Source organism: Peromyscus eremicus, chromosome 9 (assembly GCF_949786415.1).
Source record: "Peromyscus eremicus chromosome 9, PerEre_H2_v1, whole genome shotgun sequence".
NCBI lineage: Eukaryota > Metazoa > Chordata > Mammalia > Rodentia > Cricetidae > Peromyscus > Peromyscus eremicus.
This window is the reverse complement of record NC_081425.1, coordinates 87,760,864-87,776,903: the sequence shown is the minus strand read 5'-3', so window position 1 is coordinate 87,776,903 and position 16,040 is coordinate 87,760,864. Positions and strand designations below refer to the sequence as shown.

General features: G+C 45.4%; 1 protein-coding gene across 2 annotated transcripts in view; it reads left to right on the top strand.

Moving 5' to 3' along the window:
- The window catches only part of Arhgef3 (Rho guanine nucleotide exchange factor 3), a 285,032-nt gene that overhangs the window by 209,799 nt on the left and 59,193 nt on the right, over nt 1–16,040 (top strand). The window contains exon 1 of one of the 2 annotated variants that reach the window (XM_059273979.1): nt 4,856–5,053. The exons of the other annotated variant lie outside the window; for it this stretch is intronic. Within the exon in view, the coding sequence (XP_059129962.1) occupies nt 4,961–5,053 (93 nt within the window). The 5' untranslated portion in view covers nt 4,856–4,960. Of the gene's footprint in view, nt 1–4,855; nt 5,054–16,040 lie in introns of those variants that run through there. 2 annotated transcript variants of the gene reach the window in all.

Below are 16,040 nucleotides of genomic sequence, written 5' to 3'. Positions count from 1 at the left end.
GTGTTATGTTTGTTTATGCTGTGGAACATTTGTTTAATGATGCAAAGATGTGCTGCATTCTTTTATGTTGTATTTGTTTAATTCTGTGAAGCTGTGTTACTGTGCCTGTCTAAAACACCTGATTGGTCTAATAAAGAGCTGAATGGCCAATATTGAGGCAGGAGAAAGGACAGGTGGGGCTGGCAGGCAGAGAGAATAAATAGAAGGAGAAATCTGGGAGGAGGATCAAGGATTGAGAAAAGGAGAAGGAGAGGACACCAAGGGCCAGCTATACAGACCCACAGCCACACAGCCACACAGCAAGCCGTGGAGTAAAAAGGAAAGTAAAGAGATACAGAATAGAGAAAGGTAAAAGCCCAGAGGCAAAAGGTAGACGGGATAATGTAAGAAAAGCTGACAAGAAACAAACCAAGCTAAGGCTGGGCATTCATCAGTAAGAAAAAGTCTGTGTGTGTGTTTATTTGGGAGCTGGGTGGCAGGCCCCCTAAAGAGCCAAAGAATAAAACAAAACCACCAGCAACAGGTTTGGGGTTTTGTTTATTGGTTGTTGTTGTTTTAAATTAATTGACTGTTTTCAGACTTGTTCCTGAAAACAAAACATTTTGGACAATGCAAGAATTAAATCTTCCAGCTGTAGAGTATTCAGGGTTGGCTTTTCACCAATCTGCCTTGGGGCCAGCAGGCTCGTCCCCGGGCAGGAGGAAGTACCATTGTGTGTGACTTCAGATGCAACTGTATGTGCCATTGCTGTTTGTGGGGCAGCAGATCCCACCGAGTTCCCTGCTTTCTCCTCCTTATTCCTCCCACCAAGACTGACGTTGAAGGAAGGAGAGGGAGCTTGATCATTAACTGGGACCATCGCCCAAAAGAAAGGGGAGGGGAGAGATGTTGGAACATGTGAGTGCCCGACATGTACGTGCATGACTGTCTGGTTAACCAGTAGATATGGCTACAGGTGCCAGGGAAGCCACAGAGGTTTGCAGGGTGGGAGGCTGAGCCTTGGCAGACCGGCTTCTTCCTTGATGCATAACTTGCCACCGAGGTTTCATCTGAAAGGCCATGTTTGAAATTGGACCATATTCATTGATTAAATACCTGCCTAGCAGGGAAGCTTAAGAATGGGGAGAAAAACAGAGGAGAAGTAGCCAATCAAGGAAGCACTCAGTGCCTATTTGATGAATGAATGAATCACTCTTATCCATGAGTGAACCTTTAAGAGGAAAAAAAAAAAAAAAAAGAAATCCAACCCTGATATTCAGGGCAGTGCTGATAGGATAGAGCAAGGTCCCGTTGACTGAGATGGTTACAGCCACTTTAGCCTCTGAGGTTTTAGCCCCATGATGGGTCTGTTCTGAGTAATGGGTAAGTGGGTTCCTAACCACACCTGATCATGTGCTAGGTTAAAAGGGGCTAATCACCAGTATCGTGCATGGCTGCAGAGTCCCAACCTCTCAGCACAAGCGAGACCACAGCTTTGGGCTTGGCATCGTTCCTGGAAGTGCAGAACAGGCTTCTTGATTCCAGGCTCCTGGCTCCAGACAAACACTGCCCAGCTGTGAAGCACTTTATGGGATTATAACTGGTTGTGCTGAAGGAGAGCTCTGAAAAGTGTTTTGTGCTGTTGCTTTTAGGGAAGCTGCTGTTAGGCAGTGTTGTTCCTAAGCTGTACACACACACACACACACACACACACACACACACACACACAGATGGCAGGGGAGGGTTGGGGGGGCGCGGCAGACCACCGCTGCTGCACTGCTGGGAGGCCTTGCTGGGTTGGTCTAGCTCCCTCGAACTCAGATGCTAGCCTGGCTCTGTGCTTGGGATTCCTCTCATAGGGCAGCCTGTTGGCTAACAGTCTTTGGTCACTCATATTCCTACTTAGAGTCCCAGACAGTTTGCCCAAATCCCAATCCTGGAGCAGAGGGAGAGGCCTGAAACCTGGAAACAAGGCAGAAATTGCACAGGGCAAAAAACACTCTTAAAAATTGTTTGAATGTCTCATGGACCACATACAAAGCTTGTATATCCTACCCCAGATTGCTGACCTAGTGTATGGGCTTTATTGTAATGTATGTGTGTGTACATATGTATCTTTAATATGTATGTATCTTTAAGAATGTAAAGATGAGAGAATCCTATTTGGAGGTAACTTGGAAGAATTAGAACTCAAGGACACTGGAGATTTCCATCATCACTGTCACACTTGTTTTGGAGCTTAGCCCATTTTGCAGTAAAGTAGTTACGGGCTATTAGCAATTCTCTTTCTCCCTCCGTCCTTCTTTCCATCCCTAGAGGAATAGTAAAAAACATATTTGCTGCATGTATGTTCACTGATTTTATGGTTCCTAGTATTTTTTTAAGAAAAGCAAAAAAAAAAAAAATCTTAAGAGAAGATGAAATGTATATGATAGGCTTCTTATTAGATGTGATACATTTGTTGTACAATAATTAAATTTGGGGTTCAGTTTCTCTCCCCCATTGTGTGTGTGTTCTCATGTGTGTGGTTGTCAGTGGAGGCCAGAAGAAGCTCTCAGATCCTCTAGAGTTATGGGTGGTTGTGAGCTACCTGATGTGGGTGCTGGGAATTGAACTTGGATCCTCCTAAAGAGAAGCAGGTGCTTTGAACTGCTGAGCCATCTCCGCAGCCCTCCTGCCCCCATTTCTAAGGGTTTATTTATTATCACCCTACGTTTTTGGTGTTACGCTGCCTGGTTGGTCCTAAGAACATGGAAGAAAGCACCCAATACCAGGGCTGTGGGAATTTGTTGGGATAACCCCCCATCAAGTGCTATAAGTATGTTTTCCAACTGGAGAACAAGGCCCAAAAAAACTTCACTAGGAATCAAAGCTCATTCCCAAACGAGCTGTGGATGCCCAGGGTCCTGTGCTGAGATGGTCAGTGAGCCCTGGAAGAGCAGCAAAAGGAAAAGGAGAGGCCCAGGGTGCTTTGGCTCTGGGACATGTCACTGCCCCCCAGGCCTGGTTTGGTTGGCTGACCTTGGAGATGGGGTTCCCTTCACCCCTCCACCACACTTGGCCAGGCTTGTAGGCAGTGTGAATGTGTTCATGAGGACTCACCTTCAGTGTTGCTCAGGCTGAAAAGATTGAGCAGGAATACCCGCAGGGAAAAATCAGCGATTCTAACATGCTCCTGCTCACTTGATGTCTCTTTTGCTACGGCTTTCTTCCTTTTGCTTCAGGGTATATACTTGGGGGGAAAAAAAACACAGGTGCTTTCTCCAGTCTCAATTGGAACCCATTCATTTAAGATTCTTGTTTACAACATATGATTCTTCCTGCCGCCAAAGGTAGTCAGTCTCTCTTCCCTAATCAGGCAAGATGATGGGTGGGTTTGTTGCTGGGGTGTGGATTTGGTACCTGAAATGAAAGATCCACATGTTAAGCAGTTTCCTGCTAGGGAAAGAGGAACCGGTGGGTTCTGACCTCATCTGGAAACAGAGACTACTGAAATGGAGTCAATTTCTCTATCACAATGACTCCCTCATCCAAGAAGCAAAAGCAAGAGTCAGCACCTCCCAGTACCTGATGTATCCATGCCTTTCACATGAGTATGGAAAGATTCAGTGAAGTTCACAAGAAATGTAATTTGTACTTCGAGGAAGTGATAACGTTAAGAAATTAATCTCTTTTTCGAGTGACAGGTGAATATATTTTTCTTGTAAGAAATTGAAAGACATTAGCTGTAACTTTCAAGTCCCTTTGTCCACTTTTTAATCCTAGGTGTTCCTCCTCTGGCATCAGGGACAGTGTAAGCTTGCTGCAGATCCTTCCAGACATTCAATGTTGTTGATCTACAAGTGCGTCCTTATAGAAAATATAGGAAAAGGAAAGTACTCTTTTATAGATATACTTTTAACACCAATGATATTGTACTGTTTTGTCCCACATTGTTATGTTTTAGATGCTGGGAATTGAACTCAGGGCCTCGCCCTTGCTAACTGTTCGACTAAAGATCTGCATTCCCAGCCCTTTGCAATTATTCTCAAACTGAGGCCAATATGAAGATCTTTCAATTCCACACCCACAGACCCATCTCTTTTCTGATCACTGTGGGGTAGTAGTCTACAGTGAGGAAAGTTTACTTAAGCCCGCTCTACTGAGAATGTTGCCATTGTTTCTAGTTTTGTTTGTTTTTTTACTGGCGGGGGCTAGGCGACAGCATTGACTTTGCAATTGCTTTTTGGGCATTTACAACGTCAGCGCTTCCCCAAAAAAGATCCTCAAAGGCTTGGTCTTCGCTATGGGCTGGAAACAGACCCAATCAGTCCATCGTGGGTGTAGGGCGAACAGCTGGAGGGGACTTCGTGCGTGGTGGAAAGGATTTGTCTCTTTGAGTGTGAAGGTTGGTTACACAGTGCTTTTAAATTATTCAGAAGTCAGTGAACGGCACACTTAAAATGGGTGCATTTTACTGTTGGGGCTGTTTTTACCCCAATAACGGTCATTAAAATAAAAGTGTCTAGGACAGCTAGGGCTATGTCGAGAGACCCTGTCCCAAAAAAAAAAAAAAAAAAAAAAAAAAAAAAAAAAAGGAAGGAGAAAAATGTGCAGTCCCCGGGCCCCGGTCACCTCGCAACCGGCTGTTCTTCCACGAGGGGAGCTATTATCTCCGGTATGGCGGCTCCCTGAGGTCTCCAAAGCTGGCAAAACCGCCCCCAGCCACGGGAGGTGTCTGCAAGTTCGCACCTGACGCTCCTAGGAGGGCGGGGTGGGCCTCTCTAGCCCCGCCTACTCACCCGCCCTCCGTGGGCGTGTCCTGAAGCGGCCCCGCCCCTCCCGCTGGATCCCTAGCGTCCGGCACTCCAGGCTAGAAGCAGCTGTAGGTGTCCTCGCCGCCACCGCCGGCACCGTGGAGCTTGGGTCCTCTTTCACCCGGGATTTTTGTTGTCGCCTGGGGTCAGCGGTGACATCCCAAAGGGCAGGCCCGGCAGCCGCCATGGTGGCCAAAGATTACCCCTTCTACCTCACTGTCAAGAGGGCGAACTGCAGCTTGGAGGCACCCCTGGGCAGCGGGGCGGCCAAGGACGAGGTAGGACGCGCCCTCCACCACCTGCACCTCCCGGCTCCGCCGCCGCCTTGCCCTGTGTACCGCTCGCTCTCTTGCCATCTCCCCCGCGTGGTGCTGCCTTTCTCGGGGATCGCCACTTAAAGTGTTTTCCCTCTCGCGTCTTCTCTGTGGCTCCCCTCTCCCTGCCCCTCTCCCTGCGCCCGGGAACTGCAGCGCCTCGCTGCTGCCTCTCTCCTGCCCGAGCGAGCGTCAGGCAGCCCTCTCAGACAGAACCCCGGTCTCTGTCTAGAGCCGGCAAAGACACCTACCCCCTGCCCTGTCAGGAAGGCCCAGGTGTCAAGAGCGAGCCAGTCAAGAGCGAGCCAGTCAGTAAAGCAATGTCTACCCCTCCGCGGCCGGGGTTGGGAAAGCCTTAAGTTCTTGGGGATCGGTTCAGACGACCAACCCGACACGCTTGGTTTTGCGGCTGTTTGAGAGCAAAGGCTGGACAAGGCACTTTTACTTGTCACATGTAACCAATAAAGGAGGCTGGGGGAGGGTGTCGTTCATTTTGGGTCTGAGCTAAATGAGTAATTGAGGGTCTCCGTGACTGCTGAAATGAGTTGTGCTCTGGTGAATGGGAAGCTGCCTTGAAATACTGGAAGCAGTTCCCTTTCTGGGAACTTCGTTGTGCCCTTGGGTAATTGAGGGAGTCCTCTCAGTTTGGTTTGCTTGGGTCCCCCTCCCCCAAGTGTCCTGTCTCTGGCAAATCGCTGACTGCCCTTTGAAGTTGGTTAGGTTCAGCTGGAGGAGAGGGCGATCATCATTATTTTTTCAGAGGTTTGGAGAAGACAGTTGCTTTATTAGACCCCAGCTTTCCTGTGATGGAATCCATAGGACCAGCTCATTGTGGTGTGTGTGTGTGTGTGTGTGTGTGTGTGTGTGTGTGTGTGTGTGAGAGAGAGAGAGAGAGAGACAGAGACAGAGACAGAGACAGAGACAGAGAGAGTTTTCCACTCTGGTCTCACTCTGAGAACTAAGACCAGGGTGAGCTGTGGAGCTGGAGGCAGATGTATATGTGGCTTGTCACAGCACTCTTGAGTTCCACCTCCACACCACACATCCGTCTGCTCAGTGTGTGCACCTGACTCACTGATCGCATATAGGTGGGGTGGGGGCATAGCATCAGAGATTCATCTCCTCCTACCAGATCACCTCCCCCACCCCCAACAGAACTCCAATAGGCCCCAGTTATATTCCCGTTTGTGTATGCCGAGTACAGGCTAAATCTCTCTCCTTTCCCTAGTTCAGCTGAGTATTTTTAGAGTTTCTAGTCTCAGCAGCTGTGGAAGTGTGGTGGGTTCTCATTTGTTTGGACAGGATGGCACCTTCATGGGGTTCAGGTTGTTCAGGCTTGGAATGGATATGAGTTTTCAGTAGCAGTGGGGCTGGTGGCTCCTCAAACTCCTGGGAGGAGAAACAGAATAACCAATTCGGTTAATAAATTAAAGTGGGCCACCGAAAACAGTGGTGGAGATAGCTGTGAATTCTGACAGGTTTTTTTTCTGTCTCGTCCTGTGTTTGGGGGTATTTTGGTAAAGGCTTAACTGAACTGCCTGCTTATTCATTCCTTGTTAGTCACAGTCTGTAGATATCTGCTGTAACCTTTCATGAACTGTTACGCCAAGTTTCTTCATTACTAGTTGGGTCCACAAAATAAAACATGCCTTATTTTCCCTTTGTGGGGATGTGGGTGTGTAAAAAGCAAGGATGGGAGGTGAATGCTTCTGGGGAATAGTTGGTAAATATTTTTCAGGTATCACCATTGAGTTTTATTATTATAATTATTTTTGCCATAATAAAAATACACTTTACAGAACTTAAGGCAGAGATAGGTGCCTCCAACTTCATCGGTCAGGTTTAGATCACTTCCTAATAATAGGGATAGGCAAAGTTAGAGAAAAGAAACCTAAGTGGTTTCGGGGGAAGTTTTCTCTTTTCTGTCAGCACAAAAGGCAGCTTCTGTAGACCAGACTTTTTGCAAGCTGTGGACTGAAATATATTTTCTGCCGGTAGGTGTCGCCAGTATTTGTAAATGTCAAAAAAAAAAAAAACCCTGCATTCAGTTACTGTCTTTTTAAAAAATGTGATTATATAACTGTTTATAAAGTAGATATTGATTGCTAGGTCCTATGAAAGTTTCTTTTTCAAGGGATAGTTTTTACTTTGTAAAAAGGACAATAATAAAAGGAAACCGGTCTGTCTGAAGGCCTTCTTGGGTTGATAAGGACTCGTTGACCTTCAGTGGTGCTGTGGCTGGGCACCTATGCCTGGCACAAGTGTGTGATGGCAGTTCCTCCTGAGTCCCCTCTAGGGAGGACCGTGTGTGCAGCGTGGCACCAGCCAGTTCCTTCTAGCACTCAGTCACCAGCAAGGTGATGGCCACTTAACAGAAAACTGGGGGGATGGGGGAGGGCAGGCTTTGCTGTTCACCAGATGCTATGTACCTGAGTAAAAATGATGCACTTACTTCTCTTAAAAGCAAATAATAAAATTTCTCTTCAGGATTTAATTTAAATGCTTCTTTTTTATTTCAGCGGCAGCTTCCAGTGAAAGTAAAAATGATAACTATTTAAATTTTTTCTTTAAAAGATCTATTTTAAACTATAAAAAATATTCTATATAGGTGATGATAGTCACGTCTGATATTTTTTTTTGTCGACTACTAAAAAACTGCTTGTTTTTGTTTGTTTGTCTTTTGAGACAGGGTTTCTCTGTGTAGCACTGGCTACCCTGGAACTAGTTCTGTAGACCAGGCTGGCCTCGAACTCACAAAGATCCACCTGTCTTTGCTTCCTGGGTGCTGGGATTTAAGGTGTGAGTCACCACCACCCAGCACAAATGTTTAACTTTTGTTTTGTTTTGTTTTGTTTTGTTTTTCGAGACAGGGTTTCTCTGTGTAGTTTTGGTGCCTGTCCTGAATCTCTCACTCTGTAGACCAGGCTGGCCTCAAACTCACAGAGGTCCACCTGCCTCTGCCTCCTGAGTGCTAAGATTAAAGGTATGCTCCACCACTGCCCGGCATCAAATGTTTAATTTTTATGCCTATGACTAACTAGATCCTTCAGCTCTAATTATCACTGTGAAATGTGAGGAGCTTGATAAATACCTCTGAATTTTCGTAGAAAAATGTCATGGCATGAGCAGTTTATTTCTTCTGATCATTGGCACGACTTTGCTCAATTTATCTCCATTTTCATGTTCATGAAAACTTTGATCACTTCCTGTGCTGGGAGGGAGTGCTCACTCTAGAACTGCTAGGTGTTATGAATACCTAAATAATAAATACCTAAGTACTAAAAGGGAGGCTGATACTGCTGATGAACCAGGCTGATTTCCAGTTGAAAATCTGTTTCCCCGTAGTGAGGTTTGTTTTCAATAGAAGGCTCAGTAACCGAGTATGATTGAGACTGTTAGAGTTTTTTAAGAGTTTTGGTCTTTTAAGACTTTTAAGAGTTGTGGGTCAACTTTGTTTTACTGTGTGCGTGCATGCACACAGGTAAGTGTGTATAAGTTCAGGCGTGTGGAGGTTAGAGGACAACTTCTCCTTCTCTTCTCCCAAAATACAGTCTGGGAACTGGACTCAGGTCACCAGGTTAGTACAGCAAGTGCTCTTGAGCCATCCATTGGGCCTCAGCTTCATTTTTAATGGAACTCCAAAGAGACATTTCTTTGTGTTTGATCTGGCATCCTGGTAGCCTGCTCACTCTGGGCATAGACGTTTCTTGGCATCAGGCCTCGTTTGGTTGGTGGTGTTTCTAGCCATTTTCTCTATCTCTTGGTGCTTATAAACATTTCCTCACGTAGATAATAGGTGTAGATCATGAATAATTGAGCATTACCCTGGGCTCCCAAAAGTATAGGGTTCTAGTTTTTACCCAATCAGTAGCCTTGCATGGTCCTATGAATAATGGCATACATGGGATATAAAATTATAGCATTCTACCCTCTTTCTAATTCTGTCATGTCTAGGTCTCTCTTAAAACTCCTGTCATGTTGTAGTTCATCACAAAGCATGTATTATTATTCCACCTTTGAATAAGGACACCAAAGAAAGGTGACTTGCAGAAAATCCAGCCTGATCCAAGGTCCAATACCAGATTTCCTGATGGATTCCAGTATGCAGTACTTAAAGCATATAATGGAAAAATAAACAAACAAAAATGGAGGGCAATGCACAACAGCCATATAAAATGCTCTAAATAAATATTTTATTTAAACATGCTACCTGGACCATATAGCTGAGAAGGAACCTCTGAAGCTTAGGCTATAGGGCAAGTGGACCCTGTGTTCTGCTGTGACTTACGCCTCCCCAGTCGACAACTGTATTTATCCACTTGGCTCTGCACTCCTCGAGTGCCAGTTATAGAGCTAAGTGGTCACTGGTTTCCGCTGCTTATTAGCTTTCCTTGGAATCTGCATCGTACAGTATTGAACTGTCGGTGTATATGACCAGCTGCGTGGAAACAGTCGTGGCAGCTATTGCAACCGGACCCTAAAATTTTTTTAGATGGCTTAGTTGGCCTCGAATTTTTCTGGGTGAAAAGTCCCATAGTTGCCCGGAGAAAGGTCATTACTCACCGGTAGTGTCTGATTGTGGTCACTAGGCCATCACTCCGAGGCTTGTTCAGCTGTAAGGGTGTCTTAGAGATATGATTCTCCAAGATGAGCACATACTGGATAAGATACATTAGAGGGAAGGAGGTTAACTCTATACGTGTTGACTTGAAGGTTGTTCAAGGCGTTGACTCTGGAATAAGACTATCTGGGTCCCCTCATGTTCTCCACCACCCGATGGTGGAGTGACCCTAGGCAAATTGTTGTGCCTCTCCGTATATCAGTTTTCTTGGTGGTAAAATAGAGATGATGATAGTGCTGCCTCCTGGAGCCGGAGAGAAGATCAAATGAGGTCATTCATGCGCTGGCACATAGTAATTTCAATGAGTGTTATCAAGCCTGGTGTAGAGACTCACACCTGTAATCTTAGCACTCAGAAGATGGGGGTGGGAGGGATGCGTGAGTTCAGGGCAAGCCTGGACTACAAGGCCTTGTGTCCAAAAAAAAAAAAAAAATCATGCTCATCACCCTAATTTACTGAGTGCTGTTTTATACATAGAATGCATGAGGGGCTTCGTTTGTATGTCCTTCACCTTGACCAGGATCACAATGATCATATGAGGTTGGTGTTATCCTCTTGGCTTTGTTAGGGTTACTCTTGCTGTGATGAAACACCATGACCAAAAGCAAGTTGAGGAGGAAGGGTTTACTCGGCTTATGATTCCATCTCCCAATTCATCATCAAAGTCAGGGCAGGAACCTGGAGGCAGGAGCTGATGGAGAGGTCATGGAGGAGTGCTGCTTACTGGCTTGCTCAGCCTGCTTGCTTTTTTTAGGTTTTTCAAGACAGGGTTTCTCTGTGTAACAGTCCTGGCTGTCCTGGAACTCGCTTTGTAGACCAGGCTGGCCTGGAACTCACAGAGATCCGCCTGCCTCTGCCTCCCGAGTGCTGGGATTAAAGGCGTGCGCCACCATGCCTGGCTTCAACCTGCTTTCTTATAGAACCCAGGACCACCAACCCAGGGATGGCACCACCCACAAAAGGCTGGGCTCTCCCTAATAATCACTAATTAAAATGCCAGCCAGGCAGTAGTGGCATGCAGCCAGGTAGTGGTGGTGTATAGGTTTAATCTCAGCACTCGGGTCATGGAAGCAGGTGTATCTCTGAGTTCAAGGCCAGCCCAGTCTACAGAGTGAGTTCCAGGATGGCCAGGGCTACAAAGAGAAACCCTGGTTCCCATCCCCACCCCCCAAAAAAATGCCCTACAGGCTTGCCTACAGACTGATATTATAGAAGCATTTTCTTAATTGAGGTTCCCTCCTATCAGGTAACTTTAGCTTGTGTCTAGTTGACATAAAACTATTCAGCACATCCTCTTTTGTAGAAGGAAAGACTCTAAGCAAGATGTCATGGCTCTCTAGGACAGCTGAACTATGTGGTAAAGGATTCCAGACTCACAACTTAGTCTGACTGTGAAGTCTGTACTTTCCCAACCACATCACATTGCCACAAAATGACTAAATCACTGGTCTCCTTACCACATAGCACATGAAGGATGAACCTGCTTGCCCCAGAAATTGCCTCACAATCCAAGGCTCATTGTTTCCGTAATGAGTGAGCAAACCAACCTCTAGTCAGTACTTCTGGCAGCCCACTTTATAGACTAGCAAGCCCTATCTTGAGGGAGTTTTGGTAATTTCATCTGCATGTGTCTCAAGACCATGAGACAGGTCTTTGCCAAAATTCTACATATTCAGAAATGTGGAGACGACACCGTCTATTAGTCGTTTTGCTTATCTCCATGAGCCACCAGCCTTCCCCATAAGCCAATAATGAGGGCCTAACTACCATCTGTTTTTTAAAAACTGTGTTCCCCCTTTTTTAAAGACACCCCACAATTGTGGATGAACCAATGCCACTGTTTTTATACTGCTGGATGAAAATAAATACCTGATCACATCCTAACTTTGCAAAGCCTTCTGTAAATTTAATTGTTGTTAATGGGGTGTGTGTGTGTGTGTGTGTGTGTGTGTGTGTGTGTGTGTGTGTCTGTCTGTCTGTCTGTCTGTCTGTCTGGGGACGCCTTCATTGGTGACGCATGTGCTCAGTTGCCTTGTGTAATTTGTCACATGAAGAACTTACTGTGCCTGCATCACCATTTATTCTGTGTCAGTCCACACACTGTTGGCAGTAAAAGCCCGAGGCTTCTAGCGCCCTCCTCCTCCTCTCCACTTTGTTTTCCCTTTTTTAGTGTTAGTGGACAACAGTAGCTTCGAAGAAGCTGTCAGAAGTCAATTAGCATCGGCTTGCGAACCTTCGACTGGCTAGGCAAAGAGTCGTCCCCTTTAAGTCTAGAAACACTTGGACATGGTTCTGAGCTTGGACCATTGTGTCCTTTTTCAAGAAGGCAGCCTTGGTTATTAGTAAACTTCATTCAATTGGAGCTGAACCAGAAAGCTTAACGGTACATTCATTGGACTTTTGTTTTTTCTTTCCTGGCTCTTACATTGAGGAAGAAAGGAGTAACAAAACAGGCTTTGCTTCCAGGGATTTAAGAGACAAATAGAACCAGCTACGGAAGTGACCCCAGGTCACTGCCTCGGAGTACCCTGGTCTGTTGGGAACAGGTGCCCAGTTTGCATCCATTCGAGACAGAGAGCTCGTAGCATGTGAGGCCACCTTCTGTCTTTGTTCAGTATGGCTCATGAGAAAATCCCTTTTTTATTTAACTTTTTTTGAAATATATTTTTAATTACATGTGCATTGGTGTTTTGCCTGTATGCATGTCTGTGTGAGGTTGTGGGATCCCCTGGAACTGTTAAAGACAGTTGTGAGCTGCCATGTGGGTGCTGGGAATTGAACCTGGGTCCTCTGGAAGAACAGCCAGTGCTCTTAACCGCTGAGACACCTCCCCAGCCCTGAAAATCAGTTCTTGATTGTAGCACCGCTTTCCAGAGCTGTTATTCTATGGTGTACTTTCTCATGTAAATTTTTGAAAACTGCTGTCCCTCTCCTTACATCTTCCACTTCACATCTCTGCTCACAATCCACCCAGGTGTGTCCATTCTGTCCCCTCCTTGTTTTTGCTTATTCATCTGAACATCCTCATTGTGCCAAGAAATCACAAGTGTTAATCAACCTAGAAATACTATAATTATGCTATGTCATGATGCTAAATCAACAAAAGTTTCTTTTTTTATGTAATATGCGATTCCTTAGAAAGGAGAAGTAGAATAATACCCTTGAAAATATTTTAGTAATAAAAATGACAGGGCAAAGACTAATATCCCCATCATTTAATAATCTGTACAGATATAAAATCATCTATTGGCAAATAGACAAAAGGCAGCTCACATACAGAGAACTTAGATTATTTTAAATGATCACCATAACAGAAATTACAAAAATGAAAAGGAGCTTATTCATACCCAAATAATATTATAGCTATTTCTTTTTGTTTGTTTGTTTGTTTTTGTTTTTTGTTTTGTTTTGTTTTTTGTTTTTCAAGACAGGGTTTCTCTGTGTAGCTTTGGAGCCTGTCCTAGAACTCATTCTGTAGCCCAGGCTGGCCTCGAACTCACAGAGATCCACCTACCTCTGCCTCCCGAGTGCTGGGATTAAAGGCGTGTGCCACCACCGCCCAGCATTAGCTCTTTCATAGACACGACAAAGCACAGTGCTGTGGATAGTGTCTAACAATGCACGTTTTTTGTGCGTACTGAAAGACAGAGGGCTTGTGTTTTGCACTTGTAATCTCAGCACTAGAGAGGCAGAAACAGGCCAATCCTTGAGTTCCGTGACCCCTCAGCCTACCCCACTGGTGAGTTCTAGGCAATGAGAGACCCTGTCCAGACGGTGCCTGAAGAATGACACCCAGCGGTGTTCTCTTGTCTCCACACATAAGGAATACAAGTGCCCGTGTACACACAGAGACGAAGATCAAAGAGGTTTGATTCGAGTCTTTGGACTGAGTGGTCTAGCTCTTAGGGGGAAATATGTGTCCAAAGTTAGTTGTTCATAATGATACTTGCAATGATGCCCATACTTTCTGTGTGTGCATCTTATACATTTTAGAACATCTTTATATCCTTTGGTTTGTTTTTAAAATGAGTACACAAAAGGGAAGTGAGCGTCAGTGATTTCCCCAGGAGCGTACAGATGGAAATGGCACAGTCAGAGATGGAAGTCAGTTGCCAGCTTCCAGTCTAAGCATCCTTTCATATTTACTAACAGTAAGCAGCAGAACCAACAAGATGACCCCATGTCCTATGGACCAGGGCCTTCAACTGTAGCCATTACCACCCACAACAGAAATAAATATACTTTAGTGTCCCTTAAACAAAATCAAGAGGAGAAATGTTGAGCATAATTATATGTACAGTGGACTCTGATTTAAACCCATGTAATATACTCCCTAAACTCCTAATATTGTCATCCTGTGCTCAGAGTTCACATGCGCTCTCTCCTGACTCAGCTGAGGGAGGTGAGAATTCGTGTCAGCTTTCCAGGGCTGTGACGAAACAGATCAAGACAACTCGGGGGTGGTGGGGGTGGTGTCTTGTTTTAGCTTACAGCGTCAGAGATTTCAGTCCATCATCCTGGGCTCCACCTTTTCTGGACGTATGGTGGGGCAGAGCATCATGGCTGCAGGATCACGTGGCAGAGGCTGCTCACATCTTCGCAGGTGGGAAACAGAAACAAAGGAACCAGGGACCAGGTGTGACCTTCGAAGACTAGCTCCCAGTGACCTACTTCTTCTGTATGGCCTCTCACCTCCTAAAGTTTTTTAGTGCTTCTCAAAATAGTCTTAGCAGCTAGAGAACAAGCCCTCAACACGTGCCCAAGAGACATTTCATATTAAAACTGTAACAATGGCAAGGACCACTCTTTTTATCAACCAAAGCAAGCAGAATGATGTCTCCCTCTTTACCTAGTCCTAACCATTTGGCTTGCCAGCATGTTGACTGAAGCTCCTAGCCATGTTACTGAGTGGAGTTGCTTACAAGCAGAACTGTTTGGAAAGTGTTAAAAATGAACCCCATGAAGGTTGGCTAGGACTCTGCACTAAGTGACTTCATGTTTGGGTCAGTGAATTGGTGACCTTTGCCCTGGCCTGCACTTCAGAATCCCTGACTACAAACAAGGCCTTACTTTGTATTTGATAGGAGATCACTGTTAGCGTGAAAAACAAGCCCGCAAAGAATGGATGGGCAAAAACTTCTGCACACATAGGTGTCATGTGTTGACCTGATGCCTTCCAAGTTCTATAGATGTAATAGCTACCGAAGACATGATAAATAGCAAGGAGAAATACAGCATTTCCCAAAGGTACTCTTTCATAGACAGTACTAAAAGTTGGCAGCCTGCTTGAGTTCAATAGAACCGAGAAGCTAAGTGAGGACCTTATAGTATATATATATAAAATATGTGTGTGTGTGTGTGTGTATATATAATATACTATAAGTAGCAGTTGCCATCAGTTGCCCAATCTAGAAAATAGAAGTATTTTTTTAAGGAAGAAGCCACAGAAAGGAGAGTGAATCAAGTAATAGAAGCAGATAAAGTCGAGCCCAATGGCCAGAAGGGCTAAGGCTTCCTTCTAGCCATTTCTGGCCTGAACTTACGGCCAGTGCAAACTCCCTTCTCAACAGCGTTCTAACAACCCAAGTAAAACACAGAACAGATAACTCAGAGGTCACTGGTGGAGAGCTCTTTCTCACTCCCAACCCCTGCAGTGCTGAGGCTAGACTCAGGACTTCCCGATGCTAAGCACATGCTCTCCTGAGTTATGACCCTCTATTGAATTCTTAATTTTAGATTTCACACAGCTTGGGAATGTAGCCTTGGTTCATTTCACAGGCCTTGTCCACTATCCTAGGTGCTGCTTGGTGAGGTGGGGGAGGGGAGGTGCGGCGAGGCTTCTGGGTGTGATCTTGAAAAAGGGCTTGGGAAACCACCATGAAAAAGGAAGTAAACTCTCCGAAGAGAAAAAGGATGGTAGTTGAAGTGTGAGCCGCAGAGTGAAGTGCCCTCCCCACCCTCTTCTGCCTCCGTGGTTTGGCGATGACACTTTGCTTTCTCTCAAGAGTCTATGCATGCTTCATGCCAAGGCTCTAAGGGCCTGCAACAGTGAGCTTTGTTCTGATATCCACAACAGTAAATGGAAGCTGGCTTCGTAACTCCTAACCGAGCATTTGTTTCTAAGCTGGTTCTGATGAGAGCTTCCCACCAGAGGACAGGTATGGTCATTTGAATGTAATTGACCCCCATAAGCTCATAGGGAGTGGCACTATTGGGAGGTGTGGCTTTGTTGGAATAGATGTGGCCTTGTTGGAGGAAGTGTGTCACTGTAGGGGCGGGCTTTGAGGTTTCCTATGATTAAGCTTTGCTCAGTATGACAATCCGTTTCCT